At 33.7% G+C, this 16304-nt stretch overlaps 1 protein-coding gene and 1 long non-coding RNA gene across 2 annotated transcripts in view; one reads left to right on the top strand and one right to left on the bottom strand.

Moving 5' to 3' along the window:
* Positions 1–16304, top strand: part of LOC127861531 (uncharacterized) — a 180445-nt gene that overhangs the window by 147326 nt on the left and 16815 nt on the right. The window contains exon 3 of the mRNA XM_052400109.1: positions 15900–16126. Within this exon, the coding sequence (XP_052256069.1) occupies positions 15900–16126 (227 nt within the window). The remainder of the gene's footprint in view (positions 1–15899; positions 16127–16304) is intronic.
* On the bottom strand, positions 3622–4967 carry LOC127861569 (uncharacterized). Its single transcript, XR_008040267.1, has 2 exons — positions 4389–4967; positions 3622–3752 (listed from the first exon to the last, which is right to left on the bottom strand). It is a non-coding gene; the product is annotated as an uncharacterized LOC127861569 (long non-coding RNA).

Below are 16304 nucleotides of genomic sequence, written 5' to 3'. Positions count from 1 at the left end.
AGTGTGTAATTTGTGATGTAATTTCTTTGTCAGACACTTCTGTGTGGGTCTTGGATATACTTTAGTGAACAAAATATGTGACATGCATTTTCTATGCAAGTTTTTTGTGCAATAGGAAAGTGTCATCAGCTGATAATAATTGAAGGTAATTTTGCACTACAAGGCTTTAGTTTTCTAGATCTCTTCCTATGTTTGCGTATCAGGGAAGTGCTTTATAGATTCATTTGTGTCAGATATCTAGTCTTGGTTTTGGATTTAATTACTGGCGCCGATTAACAATAAAAGTGACACATTTTTGTAACAATTTTTTCAAGAAAGAAAGTTTCAAAATTTAAATAGTGTCATTAAATTTAAAATGTTTATTGGACATATTCTTTTTAAAACCTGTCCAATAATGTAGATCATGTGTAGTAATGACATAATAGACTGGATATAAATAGTTCATTGATGTTCTAATAACTTAGTATTCTTCTTTTATTTTGTGTTTGGTTTTGTGTCATTCAGTGCAACACATAATTTTAGGAATAAGACTTATTTGACACATAGACACAAATTGCAGATGGTTCTGTTGTGGATTGCTTCAAACAATTGTGATGCCGAGATGTAATAATGACATCACTGTTACACTTATAGGGTTAACTTTGCTACTTTCACAGTTCTGAATATGACTATGAACCCGACGTTTCAGAAGAGCTTGCAAAATCAAATAGAAGTTCTACAAAGGGAGCTTACACCGAGACGCTTACAAAGTATTTCATACTTGTACCATGATGACGAATCATTGAGGAAACTGAAAGAATTTGCGTTTGGAGATGATTGGTCAGTACAGAGACGTAGACAGGAAACAAATAATTCAGAAAATGAGTGTAATTGCGGACTTCCAAACAAGAAATATTGCATGTTGACCAATCTCCCACATAAAGGTGGGAGTAAGAAAAAGGTTGTGTGGGCTCCAATGAGCATCTGTAAAGTCTTGTAAGTATAATCACTAAATTGTTAACACTATACCACTTAATAGATATTTTAACGCATTTGTATCCCTTAGAAAGTTATATTTAATTAAAGAGCTTTCTTATTAACATTCAAATTTTAAAGGCTTCCTTTCAACCCTTAAATACTGATGAGAAGCAAACAGCATAAAACCTGAACAGACTGCGAGTTACTTGCAGGCTGTTCTGGTTTTATGCTGGTTGCAAAGTCTCGGCTGAAAGCGTCATCCCTGATTAGCCTGTGTGGACTGCTTACTCAACGCCCATGCATTTAGTCCAGTTTTCCTAGAACAAGGCCCATATTTAACAAAAGAGCGATTAATGTTGTGTCATGGATGCAGAATGTGGGGAATTATGTACCAAAATTAACAATAGCAATCAACCAGACTTGCATGGCATAACATGGCATAATTATGATTGCTGTTTACCTTGAATTAGTTGAAATAGCATATATCAACTGGAGCTTGCAATGTTGAGGCATGTGTTATTGATAACAAGAAATATCTTTAAAAAGATATACGGCGTAAATAGTTTAACGAATGAGATCAAGGATAGCGAATGTCTTTTTCTGTGCAGTTCTTAGCTGCATCACACGCAGTACGGGATGTTACGGGGAGTTTTCGCGGCTTATTTTACATTATAACATATTGCTGGTCATAAACCTATAGATACCAAACAAAAAACCAAAAGAAGAATGGAAGTGAAATTTAAACATATGAGTCAACCGGCCACACGAGAACAAACCTGTTTTAGTGGTCTGTCGGGCATTGCTATTTGATTCGATTATTAACAGTATCGAGAATCATCGTGCTCATGCTTAAAGTGATATTATGGGCATTTTGCACTGTTGAATTGAGCTGAAAAGAATTAACAGGTCAAAATAGTTAGTTAAAATGTGGTTACTGATCAATTATCTGCAACTCACCTTGCTACCAGTTGATTATAAAAATATATTTTATATTCGATATTCTTACGTGACCCACCCAGTCCTGTAAGCCGAAATGATCCGTAAAACAATATTGTGTCTTTGTGTCGTATGAACAAATCTGCACTAAAACTAAATTTAGGTTCAACTCGTAAACGCATGATCAGTTGTCAAACGAAAGTACGGTTAATATTCAAATGCATTATTTTTCTCTTTCTGGTATATTGTTTTAGTATGTTGATGCTGCATTAATTACTATAAGTGTATATGAAGTAGAAGCATCAAAAATAATCAACGGTTGCGATAGACACCTATAAACTGTTACATGCTCATAATATCACTTTAGTACATTAGGCAATATGGTGGAATAATTATTGTTAAATTTATTAAAAATAATATTTATCATTGTATTGTTGAAAACACATTAAGAATATATTATTGACATACCATAATTATATTGCTGAATATCTTCTTTTAACATATTTCTGGTCTAAAGAAAATTCCAGGTCACCTAGTTCACGGATAGCGTCTTTATTATATAACGATTATTTTACTGACCGCGAACTCCGGTGATGACCTGTATATAAACTCTGAATGTCCGCGACTTGACCCGAAACCTCGCGGGTTGAAATGCAATTCTTTAAAGTGAGGCCTCGCTTCCACTGCTCTTTATACTTTTACATGTTAACATGTTGACAGGAATATGGAAGTAAGTACTAAATATGAGAACATAGCCTTTTAAGTATAAACGCTTTTGCGCTGGTAATACTCTGAAAATAAAAGGTGTACGCACAAACTGTATTGATGTCGAGAATTGAGTGTAAAACTGTTCTATCTATTAAGCCTTTTCATTAGAGATAAAATTGTTTCATACAGTAAAACAGTGTTACAAAGACGCGGATATGTTTCCAATGTTCTGGTGGTATACTCAAATCAGCCAATGGAATAAATGAAGTGTATTCATTCGTACCTAGCCGCGGAAAATTTTATTTGAATTTTATTGGACACTTACAAAGGTCAAGTCAGGGTGAAAAGCTGGCTTATGCAGCTTACGCCGAAAAAAACATCCGTTAATTCTTAACAAAGTCTTAGTTAATGTCTGAACTGACTGCATTGAAATATCAATTACTTGTTGGAATAATGGACAATTGAACATTTAAACTCAGATGCTAACAATGGTTTTGTTTTATATTCAAATAATAACCAGTCATTGAAATTCAGATTTAAATCTACAAGCAAGTTGGGCTAGTACTATGGGAATTTGAACAAGCCTGAGTCAGATTTTACTAGCCCAAACATTTTTGTTAAAAATGCAGATAAACATAACATTAAACATCCAAAGAAGCATTCATTTATTCAATCTTTAGAATACAGTACAAATCTCTTATTAATTTCATCCTCATCCAAGTTAGCTTCCTCGTCAACTGAGCCAGCCTCTTTCGGATCCTGAAATAAGAAGAAACAAGAGTTCCGCGGTCGGAGATGACCGCATTGAAGCCGGATTTTTGATTTAAATGACAGGAAAGTACCTTTCGAGTTTTTGTCAATGCAATACTTAAATTACTGAAATATTGTTCAAAGGTCAAAATGAAATGTAAGTACTTTTCAAGGCATGAGCAAACCTTGTGTTATGTTTTGAATGCATGCATATACATGAACAACAATAACATTTAAGGTCACAAATATGAACTTGAATTGACAATTAGGAAAGTTTGATCTCAATTTTTTTATTAGCAAATTAGTAAGATATTGTTTGAAGTTTCCATCAATTTCATTATCAAATGTAAGAAAATAAACTTAGATGAAATAATACTATTTATTGTTTTGCTTTCACATACCTACACAGAAATCAAATGAATGACATTGAAATGAGCAGTGGTGATCTTCTAGTACTGGCCAACCTTTATGTCAAGTTTGAAGACTCTAGGTACAAGCATACCAAAGTTATAACATGGAATAAGAACTTTAACATTTTTACCTACCAAAGTTATAAGAACTTTAACATTTTTACATTCAAGGTCACAGTGACCTTGACCTTAGAATGAATGACCTTGAAATGACCAGTGGTCATCTAAGTGTGCTTGCAAACCTTCATGTCAAGTTTGAAGACTCTATGTCCAAGCATACCAAAGTTATAACAATTTTAACATTTTAACATTTAAGGTCACAGTGACCTTGACCTTCAAATGAATGACATTGAAATGACCAGTGGTCATCTTCTAGTACTGGCCAATCTTTATTTTAAGTTTGAAGACTCTAGGTACAAGCATACCAAAGTTATAACATGAAATAAGAACTTTAACATTTTTACATTCAAGGTCACAGTGACCTTGACCTTCAAATGAATGACCTTGAAATGTCCAGTGGTTACTTACTAGTTCTGGCCAACCTTCATGTCAAGTTTCAAGACTCTAGGTCCAAGCATACCAAAGTTATAACAACTTTAACATTTTTACATTCAAGGTCACAGTGACCTTGACCTTCAAATGAATGACCTTGAAATGTCCAGTGGTTACTTACTAGTTCTGGCCAACCTTCATGTCAAGTTTCAAGACTCTAGGTCCAAGCATACCAAAGTTATAACAACTTTAACATTTTTATATTGAAGGTCACAGTGACCTTCACCTTCAAATGAATGACCTTGAAATGACCAGTGGTCATCTGTTAATCCTGGCCAACCTTCATGTCAAGTTTGAAGACTCTAGGTCCAAGCATACCAAAGTTATACCATGAAATAAGAACTTTAACATTTTTACATTCAAGGTCACAGTGACCTTGACCTTCAAATGAATGACCTTGAAATGACCAGTGGTTACTAACTAGTTATGGCCAACCTTCATGTCAAGTTTCAAGACTCTAGGTCCAAGCATACCAAAGTTATAAGAACTTTAACATTTTTTATATTGAAGGTCACAGTGACCTTGACCTTCAAATGAATGACCTTGAAATGACCAGTGGTCATCTGTTAATCCTGGCCAACCTTCATGTCAAGTTTGAAGACTCTAGGTCCAAGCATACCAAAGTTATACCATGAAATAAGAACTTTAACATTTTCGAGCACGCCGCCACCCCGCCCGCCCGCCCCCCCCGCCCGACAACATCAATCTATAAGCCGAGATTTTTTCGAAAAAAATCCGGCTAATTAATTTCACACACGAATTTCAATCAAATCACAAATAAATATAATTAATAATATATTAAATATATGCATACAGTTATGGTAAAAAATTAGCAGAAATGTATCCCATATACCCATGTGAAAGAGAGAGCAAACCTGAACCACCAGAACATATATAAGCAATTTAGTGCCAGGTTATTCTACAAAAAGCCAGTTGACAAATGCGTCAATCACAGTTACCTCAGATTCGCATTCCTCAACGACGTACTAGAATGACAACTGTTCGGCCATTACTCTCTGTGTCCCGAACGCAACGCAAAACATTTATTTTACATAATAGTAATCCGTGAACAACAAAACCATGCGCTTTATGCGCAGTAATCCAATTATCGGCTGATTGCCCAGCACGTGTGCGCAGTGTTTTAAACATAAGCGGCTGTTGATTTAAGCTGCTCAAAACTTTGTTTACAAATATTGAAAATGAAAGTGGAACTCGTTTTCTGTTAAATGAATTGTACAAGCACGTCGGGCTTGTAATATTGGATTTCCTACTAGCCCGAGAGAAAAAATACTAGTTTTTTGCTGTCGGACTAGTGCGAATTTCGACGACTGATAACATTTCCATATCGTTAGAATTGTGTGCAAGATTTAGCTAAACCAGGCTCTGAAGACATTACACTGTGACTGAATTTATAATAATTTAGAAAGAGATAGATTTCCTTTCTCCACATTTCCAACTATAAAATAGTAAATTGTGCCATCCCCCCTGTTAGCAAGGTTCAAAGCTCTTTAATTTGATCCTTAATATGCCAGTGGAGCATTAGTGGGTCTTGTGGCACTCTTGTCTTTTATGTTATGAAGAAATCAAGGCTAAAAATGTACTTCGATTGATTTTTATCAAAGTCATTGTGCTCAAAATAATTGATTCCTGTAGAAATGTCATCTTGGGTAAAACTAATAAGCCGATTGTTGCTAAGCAGGTGTTAAGAGAACACTTGACTTAGGTGACATGTTGAGTTCATATGATGTTGATAGATGGAGAGATAATGTTCATGTATTATGTAATATGGTTCAGGTTCACGGGAGTCGTTGAGTAGTTGGAAAGTAGGGGGATGATTGTGGATTTTTTTGTTAAAAGGAATTCTCTTTTAAGCAAAAATTCAGTTTAGGTGGAAAGTTTTGTCCCTGTTTCTTTTGTGCATACTGCACAGGCTATTCTAAGATAACACCTTACACAATGCATTAGACTAAACAGGCTATTCTAAGACAACACCTTACACAATGCAATTGCCCACGTTTTCTTAGAGCAAAGCTCTTTTGGTCAAAATAACAGGATGATTTACCCGCCTTCCAGATCTGAGTGATTTACCTTTCTAGGTTGTTTAATTGATTATGCTTGTGACATATTCTGGTGGGATATATTTCCTGGGCTGATAGTGAAACTGACAGATCTGCTGAACATTTGAGGTGCGATGTGCAAAAAACATCCATAATGCATTTGTGTAAAGTATTGTGCCAGATTAGATTGATCAGTGCACACTGTGTAGTGATTATAGCAATGAGACAGCACTCTTTCAGCCTGATTATTATTTTAAACAGAGTTGTCTTTCCTTACTTGTTAAAATTGGCCACTATTTCAGTACTGATATTGAATGTCTTTTTACATTTTTCACATTTAGATTCAATTTCACCATTGAATAACTAAAAACGCTGCAACTGTTGATTCCTGCAAAATGAACAGTGAAATCCTTAGTAAATTTAGATTAATAAGGCAAAGTAACTACTGTACCTCACATTATCTTAAATACATGGTTGTTTGTGTAAATATTGTTTGATACCGGTAATTGAATTGCTTTTAGTATGAAAGCCTGGATTTAAACCACTGTTTATTGTAATTATATTTGAAATAAACAATGTGATTTGTCCAGGATTAATTGAGTCGTGTTCTGAGAAAACTGGGAATAATGCATGTGAGTAGTGTCATCCCAGATTAGCCTGTGCAGTCCACACAGGCTTATCGGGAATGACACTTTCCGCTATTATGGTATTTTTAGTCTCAAGGAAGTCCCTCCTTACTGAAAATCTAGTTTAGACAAATAATGTCGCCCCTGATTAGCCTGTGCAGACTTCACAGGCTAATCTGGGACGACACTACGCACATGCATTAAGCCCAGTTTTCTCAGAACAGGACTCAATTGTAAGTTTATACTACAAAAAATTGATTTGTAGAGTGTTTTTTTAATGATGTATGTTGCAGAAGTATTTAATTCATAATAAGGTGTTAGTCCTTATTTAGCCAATCAAGCAAATTTATTGAGGATTAACATTGTTTGTTTCTACATTTGTCCATGTAATATAATCCGAAAGATAAATAAATGTTGTCATTCAATACTTTCACCAAACAAATCAGAGAACTTTGAGAGTCATTTGTATTGTATACATTATTAATAACTCATGGGAATAAATGGTATAGTGTGGCGCTTAGTGCAGGCTGGAATTATTGGAACTCTTACATGTAGCTGCTTTCTATAATAAGTCTCAAACTTTGTGTGTTCAAAATAAGGAAAGTGTGAATCTAAATAAATTGTTATTCAGGTGCTTATGTGAGAAAATAGTTTAGTAACTTCATTTGTTTTTGTTACAACACTGAGAACCATAAGTGATTCTTTTGCATGCAATTTAGGTTTCTATAAGATATATAAACTTATTTATTATTTTTATTTTCATAGTAATAAAACTAAGTACCGCATTTAAATTATATGTACTAATGAAAGACAATTTATAATGTCTTCATAATAAGACAATATAATAAGCTTTTGTAAGTGTTCAGCCAAATGCATTGTACAATAGAACTAAAAAACAAGGAAGATGTAGGGTACATTTAAATTATAAATAAATCAGCGCAAATCTTGATGTTTGTTTAGTACAGTGCTCTTTTAGATTAATAATAAATATTCGACATGATCAGAATATATAAATAGAACTTGAACACTTACGTTATAACATCAGAATATATAAATAGAACTTGAACACTTACGTTATAACACCATTACTTTGTTATCTTTAAGCAAAATATAATTTATAAAAATAACCATACCGGTGACCTAATTAGAACTTACTTGATGTTGTTTTGTTTATCAAAACAGTATTTAAACAGTTAACGAGAAATGGTTTGAAAGTCTTTTCAATCTGAAACAAATATTTATTTTCAAATAGACTAAGTTTTGGCTTTTATTCAAGGTTACATCAATGATTGTGTGGGCCTGAAACCAAAGTTTTGCTTGTGATATACTTGAAATATTACAACACAAGACAATGAATGACATTTAAGAAATGACTGGTGTTACTATGGAAGGAATTCTGTTTAGATATATAGTTGTGAAACACAACTGGAATATCTTTTTCAAGTGTTCAGGAAGATTTAAGATAATTTAAGACGGGCATAATTGATTTTTTTGGCTGTTTCTGTTTTTAAATATAAAATATTTCACAGTTTGAGTGAAAAATTGATGGAAGTTGATTTAAAGGCAATTCAGTTGGTCTCATAGTGGTTTTATTATGGTGCAAAGTAAGAGAGTGTTTTTAACATTCATGACATTTTGTGAAAACTGGGGTTATTGATCTTTGACTTGGAGTCCAATATATCGGCTATAATCAATAAATGCTAGTGTAACTCTTAATTTACTGACAGAAAGAAAGATAACTGGCTCAAAAGGAGTAAATATTAAGAACTACAACCTGTTTGCCTTTAGAATTTATTATCACACTTTTCATTTGAGTCAGTTGATAAAAGCTTTTTGCTCTGTATTTTCATAGTTTAAAAAAAGTGAAACAATATTTATCTTTAAATATGTTTTAAAGGTTAATATGCAATCTATAAGATCTCATTGTGTCCTGGAAGTAGAATTTGTGCAAAATGTGAGAGTATTTAGTGTGAATTCTTGCCATTTTTAGAAAAAAAAATAACAAAAAAAATTCTTTTGAAAACATTGACACACTACCAAAAGTGTTTATCAAAGTGTGACTGAGGTAGTGGGGCGTGTATATACAACACAATCGATAGTGTGTAATCAGTTATGATACTTGCAAGCAATGGTCGTCCGAAAACGTCGATGCTACTTCGTCGATCCAATAGCTCCTTGAGATGTATTTATGGAGCGCGTTGTTCAATCACTCTCATTGGTCACAGTGACGGATATTCAGGTGGATCAAGGTCAACCTCTGCCTGTGGTTTACGAAGAATGAACAGCTTTACAAAGTAAATGAGCCGTGCTCTGTTAAAAGGGGGTTTAATGCATGTGCGTAAAGTGTCGTCCCAGATTAGCCTGTGCAGTCTGCACTGGCTAATGAGAGACAACAATTTCCGCCTAAACTTAATTTTGCTAAGAAGAGGCTTTCGTTTAATGAAAAATATCATATAAGCGGAAAGTGTCATCCCTGATTAGCCAATGCGGACTTCATGGGCTAATCTGGGACCGCACTTTACGCACATGCATTTAGCCACCTTTGTACAGAGCACGGCCCAAAGGTATACTGTTTTTTGGGGTATATTTTCCGGCAACAAGGTATAATATGAAATGTTTATCAGTTGAAGACTTTTTCAGTGGTGTGTGTTTAAATGTGTTGCAATATCTGTGGTGTTTCCAAGAATGGCAAAGTCACTTGATTTCTTAATTTTTCATGCAGTATATTATTTTTTACGTGAAATATAAAATTTTGACAAGCATGTAGCAATTGGACTATCCTTTCATGTTTTCTTCCTTTTCTTTTGAATACAATTATTCAAAAGTAATTTTTGGAATTAAATGTTCGCTGCTTACTGCGTCATATAGGAGCAAAAGGAAAATTTTGTTTGCGCCTTTTCAAAATCATTGCATAATAGGGTAATTTCCAGCGTAGAGATGAACTTTGATTTAGCTACCTTATGTTTGAAAAATGCAAAGTCTATGCTTTAAATTTAGTGAATGGATTTGTGTTGAAAAATCCTTTTTTTACCTTGATTCTACTCATTTTTACTGAAAATTCATAATGACATATTAATATATGTCCTACCAACAAGAACCAGTATGAAATAGTGATTTGCATCAAGGGAGGTTATGCTGTCTAATTGACACATGCTATGAAATTTGGTTACATCCCCTTTAACATTTATTTACCACACATAACATTCAAAGTTTATGGTTGTTTCACACTTGTGCCTGACTTTCTGAGATGATATTTGTACTAAATAGCTCACTTTAAAGTTCATTGAGTAATGTCCTTTGAATAAAATCGTAAAATCTTTCAATATATGATACAGTATATTTAATTAAAAATCTTTGTGCATAGTGCTAATAAAATATTAGATAATTGTCTACAGAAACATATATCCTGAAAAAAGAGTTGTTTATTAAAACGGAATATAAAAGAGAAGATCTTCCAATTTTAGTCACATAAAACATAAGTGGTTAAAATAAAATCTTGTTAATGAGACCCTAACTGAAACAAATATTACATACCTTTTGGGTTAGTCTTTAGACTTACCATATATTTAAATTATTATTATTATTATTATAAACGCATTTATATTTTCGAGACTGCATTTTTTTTTAACTCTTGCATTTATTTCATACAATGAATTAAAATAACAACTACAACTAAAAAATGTTGTTCCAGGAACTTAAACGCTACACAAAAAGATGTTAAGTGAATGCTCTTTTAACAAACGAGCACTTATAAATCATAATAACTGTTTGTGTCTGATTAAGCATATCAGTATATTGTTTTCCAAATGAAAACATTTTAATGACAAAGGGCGTATACTTTATACATAAACATATTAGTGAAATGTTCAGGAAATTAATTAAATTAAGATTGCCATTACTTTTCCTGTAAAAGCTTTATAAATAGAGGCAGTTGCTATTTGATTTTTTGTAATTAAATTATCATCAATGGGTTATAGTGGTTATAGATTCAAAACCAACCCTACGAAATGTCTTGCAAACAGTACCTCAATCGCCAATGTTTTATAATTAAGGAAACTCACAAGAGATCTTTACAGTTTGTTTTGAATGTCATTTGTTTAAATAGAAATTACTTTTATCTTGCTTTTATCAGAACTGAATGATTTTAGGTTTTCATTTTCGCCTTTAGAAATGAACATCAAGATAAAATTGCAAATCAATGGTACAATGTTAAAAGATTTATTGTCAGAAAATTTGAGCCGGTGTCATTTGCATTGTTATTCAGGGAAAAAATAGATTTGCGGCATTTTATTGTTAATGCGTTCAATATTCAAATGCTCTGTTCTAAAAGCTTAACGACCTAGTGTTCAATATTGGAAAAATGATAAATTACATTTGACGCTCAGAAATCGTATTTCAATCTATTTTTACACCCAGCATAGATTGTATTTGATATTGAATTAAATTATGTATGGTGGATGTTCTTGAGATATGTATGCTATCTTTGACATTTATGAAAAGTGCTCTTCATTGGTGATAGGCCGGAGCAGATATCTATACTGTTGATTATCAATAATCGCCTTCACGACCCAGGAGGTTGTAAATAGCGCACACAGTTGCTGAATGTGGGAGCTTTACAAATTAATTAAATAAAAATTTGCTTAAGCATATTTATGGTAGAATGTCTTAAGTGTATTGGGGGCTTTAATGAAAGAGTGTTTATAATCTTTTTTGCAAATGGAGTTTGAGTCTCGACGAGGATTGATGCTTGTTAGGGAGAAATCTCCCGGGACTCTGATGAATCGAGCATCTTTCATTTACCCAGAATGCCCCTGGATGTTTCCGGTCAGGGTTCGAACTTTAAAACGAGTTTTGTAAGTTCAAAACAGTGTTTTGGTTTTTGTTCACTAAAATTTTGTGTTTATTTGTAGCTGGATTATAAAAGGCATGGATTTGTAGTATGGTGAACAGTCTGGTTTGTACAATCCTTTATGAATATTTGGATGATAGACTTTAATGTTGGAAAGAGGAATGCAGGGATTTGTTTGAGCATTGTTCTTGGAAAACATGGGTTAAGCCTTTTAGTGCGGGAACCGAATTTTGAAGGCCTTTGCAAAGAGTTTGGATCCAGATGAGACGCCACATCTGGCGTCTCATCAGGATCCAAAATGTTTGCTATTCTGATAGTATTCTTTGAAAAAAATCGAAGAAAATGCTAATTTTAGAAATTCAGCAGACAACATTTTAGCAGAAGACAAATTTCCCAGCATGCAAAGGGTTAAGCCTTTACCACATAGATAGGTTTTTTTACGCATGTGTAGTCCCTTAGAAAGTATCATTTAATTTAAGACTTTTCTAACTAAAATTAAATTTAATTTAAGACTTACTAGATTCAAGTTTAAAGGCTTCATTTCCAACCCTTAGATACTGATGAGCAGCAAACAGCATAAAACCTGATCAGACTGCTAGTTACTTGCAGGCTGTTCTGGTTTAATACTGTTTGCACACAGCCATTTCCTCTTTGACTCTGAGTTGGAAAGGGTAAATTGAGCCTAATGATCTATGAAAACAGCACTACATGCATGTTCATATAATTATTGTCGTCCTAAATCATTGGCCTGTGCAGTACTCAGAGGCTTACCAGGGACAACCCTTTCAACTTTTATGGAATTTTTCGTTTTTAACAATTTGCATGCTGGGAAATTTTTGTCTGCTAAAAGGTCGTCTGCTGAATTTCTAAAATTAGCATTTTCTTCGATTGCTTTTCAAAGAATACTATCAGAATAGCAAACAGTTTGGATCCAGATGAGACGCCACGTTATGTGGCGTCTCATCTGGATCTAAACTGTTTGCAAAGGCCTTCAAAATTCGGTTCCCGCACTGAAAGGGTTAAGTATGGCATTTCAAATAAAAAATCCATTGTAGGTGGAAAGTGTTTTCCTGATTGGCCTGTGAGGACTGCACAAGCTTATTGGAGATAACAATATATTAACATGCATTGAGCCTCATTTCCCAGATCCACTAGAAATGTGTTTTACAGTCAGTTTATAATGGTTTGCTTTGATTGCATTGTGTGGTTCTCATTTTACATTTATGGAGTCAACATTTCCATGTCTGACGGAAAAACTAGTTGCAGGAGTCAGTGACACTGAAAACACCAGATATTGCTTGTTATACCATAAGACAGTGTTGGTGCATTCATTGTGAAATTAAATATTCCTTTCGGACAATGTAATGTAGTCCTGATGTAGTTTATTTTGTGATTATGCAGAAGGTATATGCCATAAGAAATATTACATTCTTTAGAATGTAATTATTCTTAAATTACTGAAATATATTTTGGTACTTTGGTTAAAATAAGCAATGCTATGAATTTGCAATAAATGTTAAGGCCTTTTTCATATCAAAAGTTGTCTATGAAAATAATATTTTATTAACTCTTGTATTGCAGATTAAGTGAATTGTTGGTGAGGACAATATAGTTATTGTTTAAGTACCACTGTGCTGTGTTGTTTACTGCTTCTAGAATTTTGTGAATATCACATTTTTGTAACATCTTTTAAGATTTGATCCTGGCACAATCTTGGAATGTGTGTTGCTGGTATAAAATGTTGAGATATAATGTATGTTTTACAAACTATAGTGATTATTCTCTCTTGTAACTTTGTGAATAATTATTAAAGATTAGCTCGAATTCAAACTACTGCTGGTGTTTTTTTTAATTGCCATGTAGTATATTGGCCCTCTACTGTAACATTCATCAAATCATGACCCTGGGTCATAACTGGTCCCATCCGACCAGGGGACGAAATTATTTGTATAGACTTGTTTAGAAAAGTAACTTAAAAAGTTTTAACCACTGGTTTACAATTTGGTATTTAAAATCCCACTGGTTTGAAATTTACTATTTAGCATATTTCTCTACCGACTGTGTTAAAAAAATGCTCAAGGACTCAAAACAGACCAAAATGGTTAGAATTTTACATGTACAATTTGATACATAATACTACATGAACATGGGTTGTCGGGTCCACAGTCTTGTCTGTAATTGTGGTCTAAATGGATTTGCAACAAATAAAAGAAAACGTATCAATCATTTGGTGTAAACTTGGCTGTAATATTAATTTTATTGAAGTAAATAATTATGGATTTATAGCACCTCTATTGTGTCCTTTAAAAGATGTTTAATTTCTTTTATTTGGTTTCCTTGGGCATATTAATGTTTATTAGTTTAAGGTTTACAACTGAAATCTTACATACTTAATATTTTAAATATGGTAGTATAATTTTTAGCTTGGCGTTTTCAGAGAAAACGCAAGGTATTGTTATAGCCAGCTCGTTGTGTCGTCCGCTGTCTGACGTCCGCGTCATGCTAAAACCTTAACATTGGCTCTAAAATCAAAGTGCTTCCACCAACAACTTTGAAACTTCATATGTAGATGCACCTTGATGAGTTCTACAGGCCACACCCATTTTGGGGTCACATAGTCAAAGGTCAAAGTCACTGTGACCTCTAAAAAAAACCTAAAAACTCTGACAAGCTTTCATTTATTCAAAACTGCACCTGTAGCCGAGCGTGGCACCCGTTATGCAGTGCTCTTGTTTTATGCATATTTTGTTTTCTGTGCCTAATGTAATTGACCAATTTTCTTCCACTATTTTCAGCATTGTACAATCTGTATCAATATTTTATTATAAATTTATGATATCTGGTTCTTTAACATGTATGGATCTTCCTAAATACATATAATTTTTAGCAATACCGTTTTTTCCGCTGCAGTCAGGGAAATACTTATCAGAAGTTACCCACATTAATAATTCAATATATTCAAGTAAATAATTTTGGTCTTATAGTGAGGAAATATTAGGCTTGTTTGTAAATTCTTAAATCTAAAATCAATAAAACTCAGTTTATATAAGATGATCAAATATTAGCTTTTAATTTTGCTTTATTCATTAGGGTGACACTGGTAAAATATGGAATTATAGGAGGTCAAAATATATAGACGGAACTTTTTTTGTGTACAATGATTTGTGGTATGAAGTATAAAAAGTCATAAATACATTGACTTAAAGTGAGTACAGAGTTGAAATTGTTTGAAAAATACAATTCAGTATGTAAATTTTATTGCAAATCTAAAAATTTGAGTAATAGAAAATCTGAAAGCAATTATTAAAGTGAAATTAAATAGTATTTTATAGACCCTTTCAATGTCAAATAAAGTCAGTTGCATTTATATACTATAATTTTTCTGTTTATATAATATAATTTTATATTGTCTTCTGCATAATGGCCTGTTTAAGCCAAAGCCATAAACACATTTATAGATAAATGCTATAGATAAATTAAAGATAAATGCTGAACAATAGATTACAAACATGTGAAATAGTACACCAACGTCATAACCAGTCTATAAATCAATGCTGTTTTCGATTAATGTTGGTGTGATGCCATGGTTATTCCCATAAATACCCGTAATTAAGGGCATGGAGAAGTTATCCTGGACTGATCATGTTCAATACAAAGCCCCAATACGGTCTTAACCTATCGGTTTATCCTTTAGTTTTCAGGCAGTGCTAAAAACAGACTGGTTTCATTAAAATTGCAAAGATAGGCATGCTTGCAATGACTAGACTAGTCTTTAAGACAGTTACAGTCCTAATAGTTACTAACCATGCAGGATAAGTTAAACTTTGTTGTCATTGAATGAACTAAAATCTTGCTTGCCAGGATGTCTAACCATAACATGAAGTTCTTTTTTGTTGGATGACATTGCGAGTCTGTTAGAAAGAGCAACAATGTTGTCAACAAATTTGCGCCCAAGACTGGTTCATAGCGCGGATTACCTTCAAACAGCAATGCGGATTGGAACCGCTCAGGTTTCAGAGCCAGTTGTCAGGATAAAGATTTTTCTTCCTTTCAGCTCATCAAGTACGCCTACTGTGCCCTATTCCACTGCCGACATACTTTACGGAAATGAGGTCAATGGACGGGAACGACAGGCGAGCGTCAGCGATGAGCCGCGACAAAACAGCTTCGGTGATGCAGAACGGACAAAGGAGAAACGACAGGAGAAAGACCTTGAGGCTCCAAGCAACCGACGTCCGAGCAGTAAAACTGGAAAACAGCGCTCAATATCTATAGACACAGGTAGGCAAAGTCATATAGTTTCGGTATTAACAACTTAATTTTAACCTATTTATTTCAGCTTAAATGCATCCAAAGCCAGAGCCTTATTGAAACGCTCTTGAGTTTGTTTTCTGGGTTGAACCACTACTTGGTGTCTTTGGGTGAGACCTAATGAATGCTCTCACAGTGGGAATGAAGC

This window comes from Dreissena polymorpha, chromosome 16, assembly GCF_020536995.1.
Source record: "Dreissena polymorpha isolate Duluth1 chromosome 16, UMN_Dpol_1.0, whole genome shotgun sequence".
Classification (NCBI taxonomy): domain Eukaryota; kingdom Metazoa; phylum Mollusca; class Bivalvia; order Myida; family Dreissenidae; genus Dreissena; species Dreissena polymorpha.
Note: the sequence above shows the minus strand (reverse complement) of the source record. Positions and strands in the feature narration are given on the sequence as shown.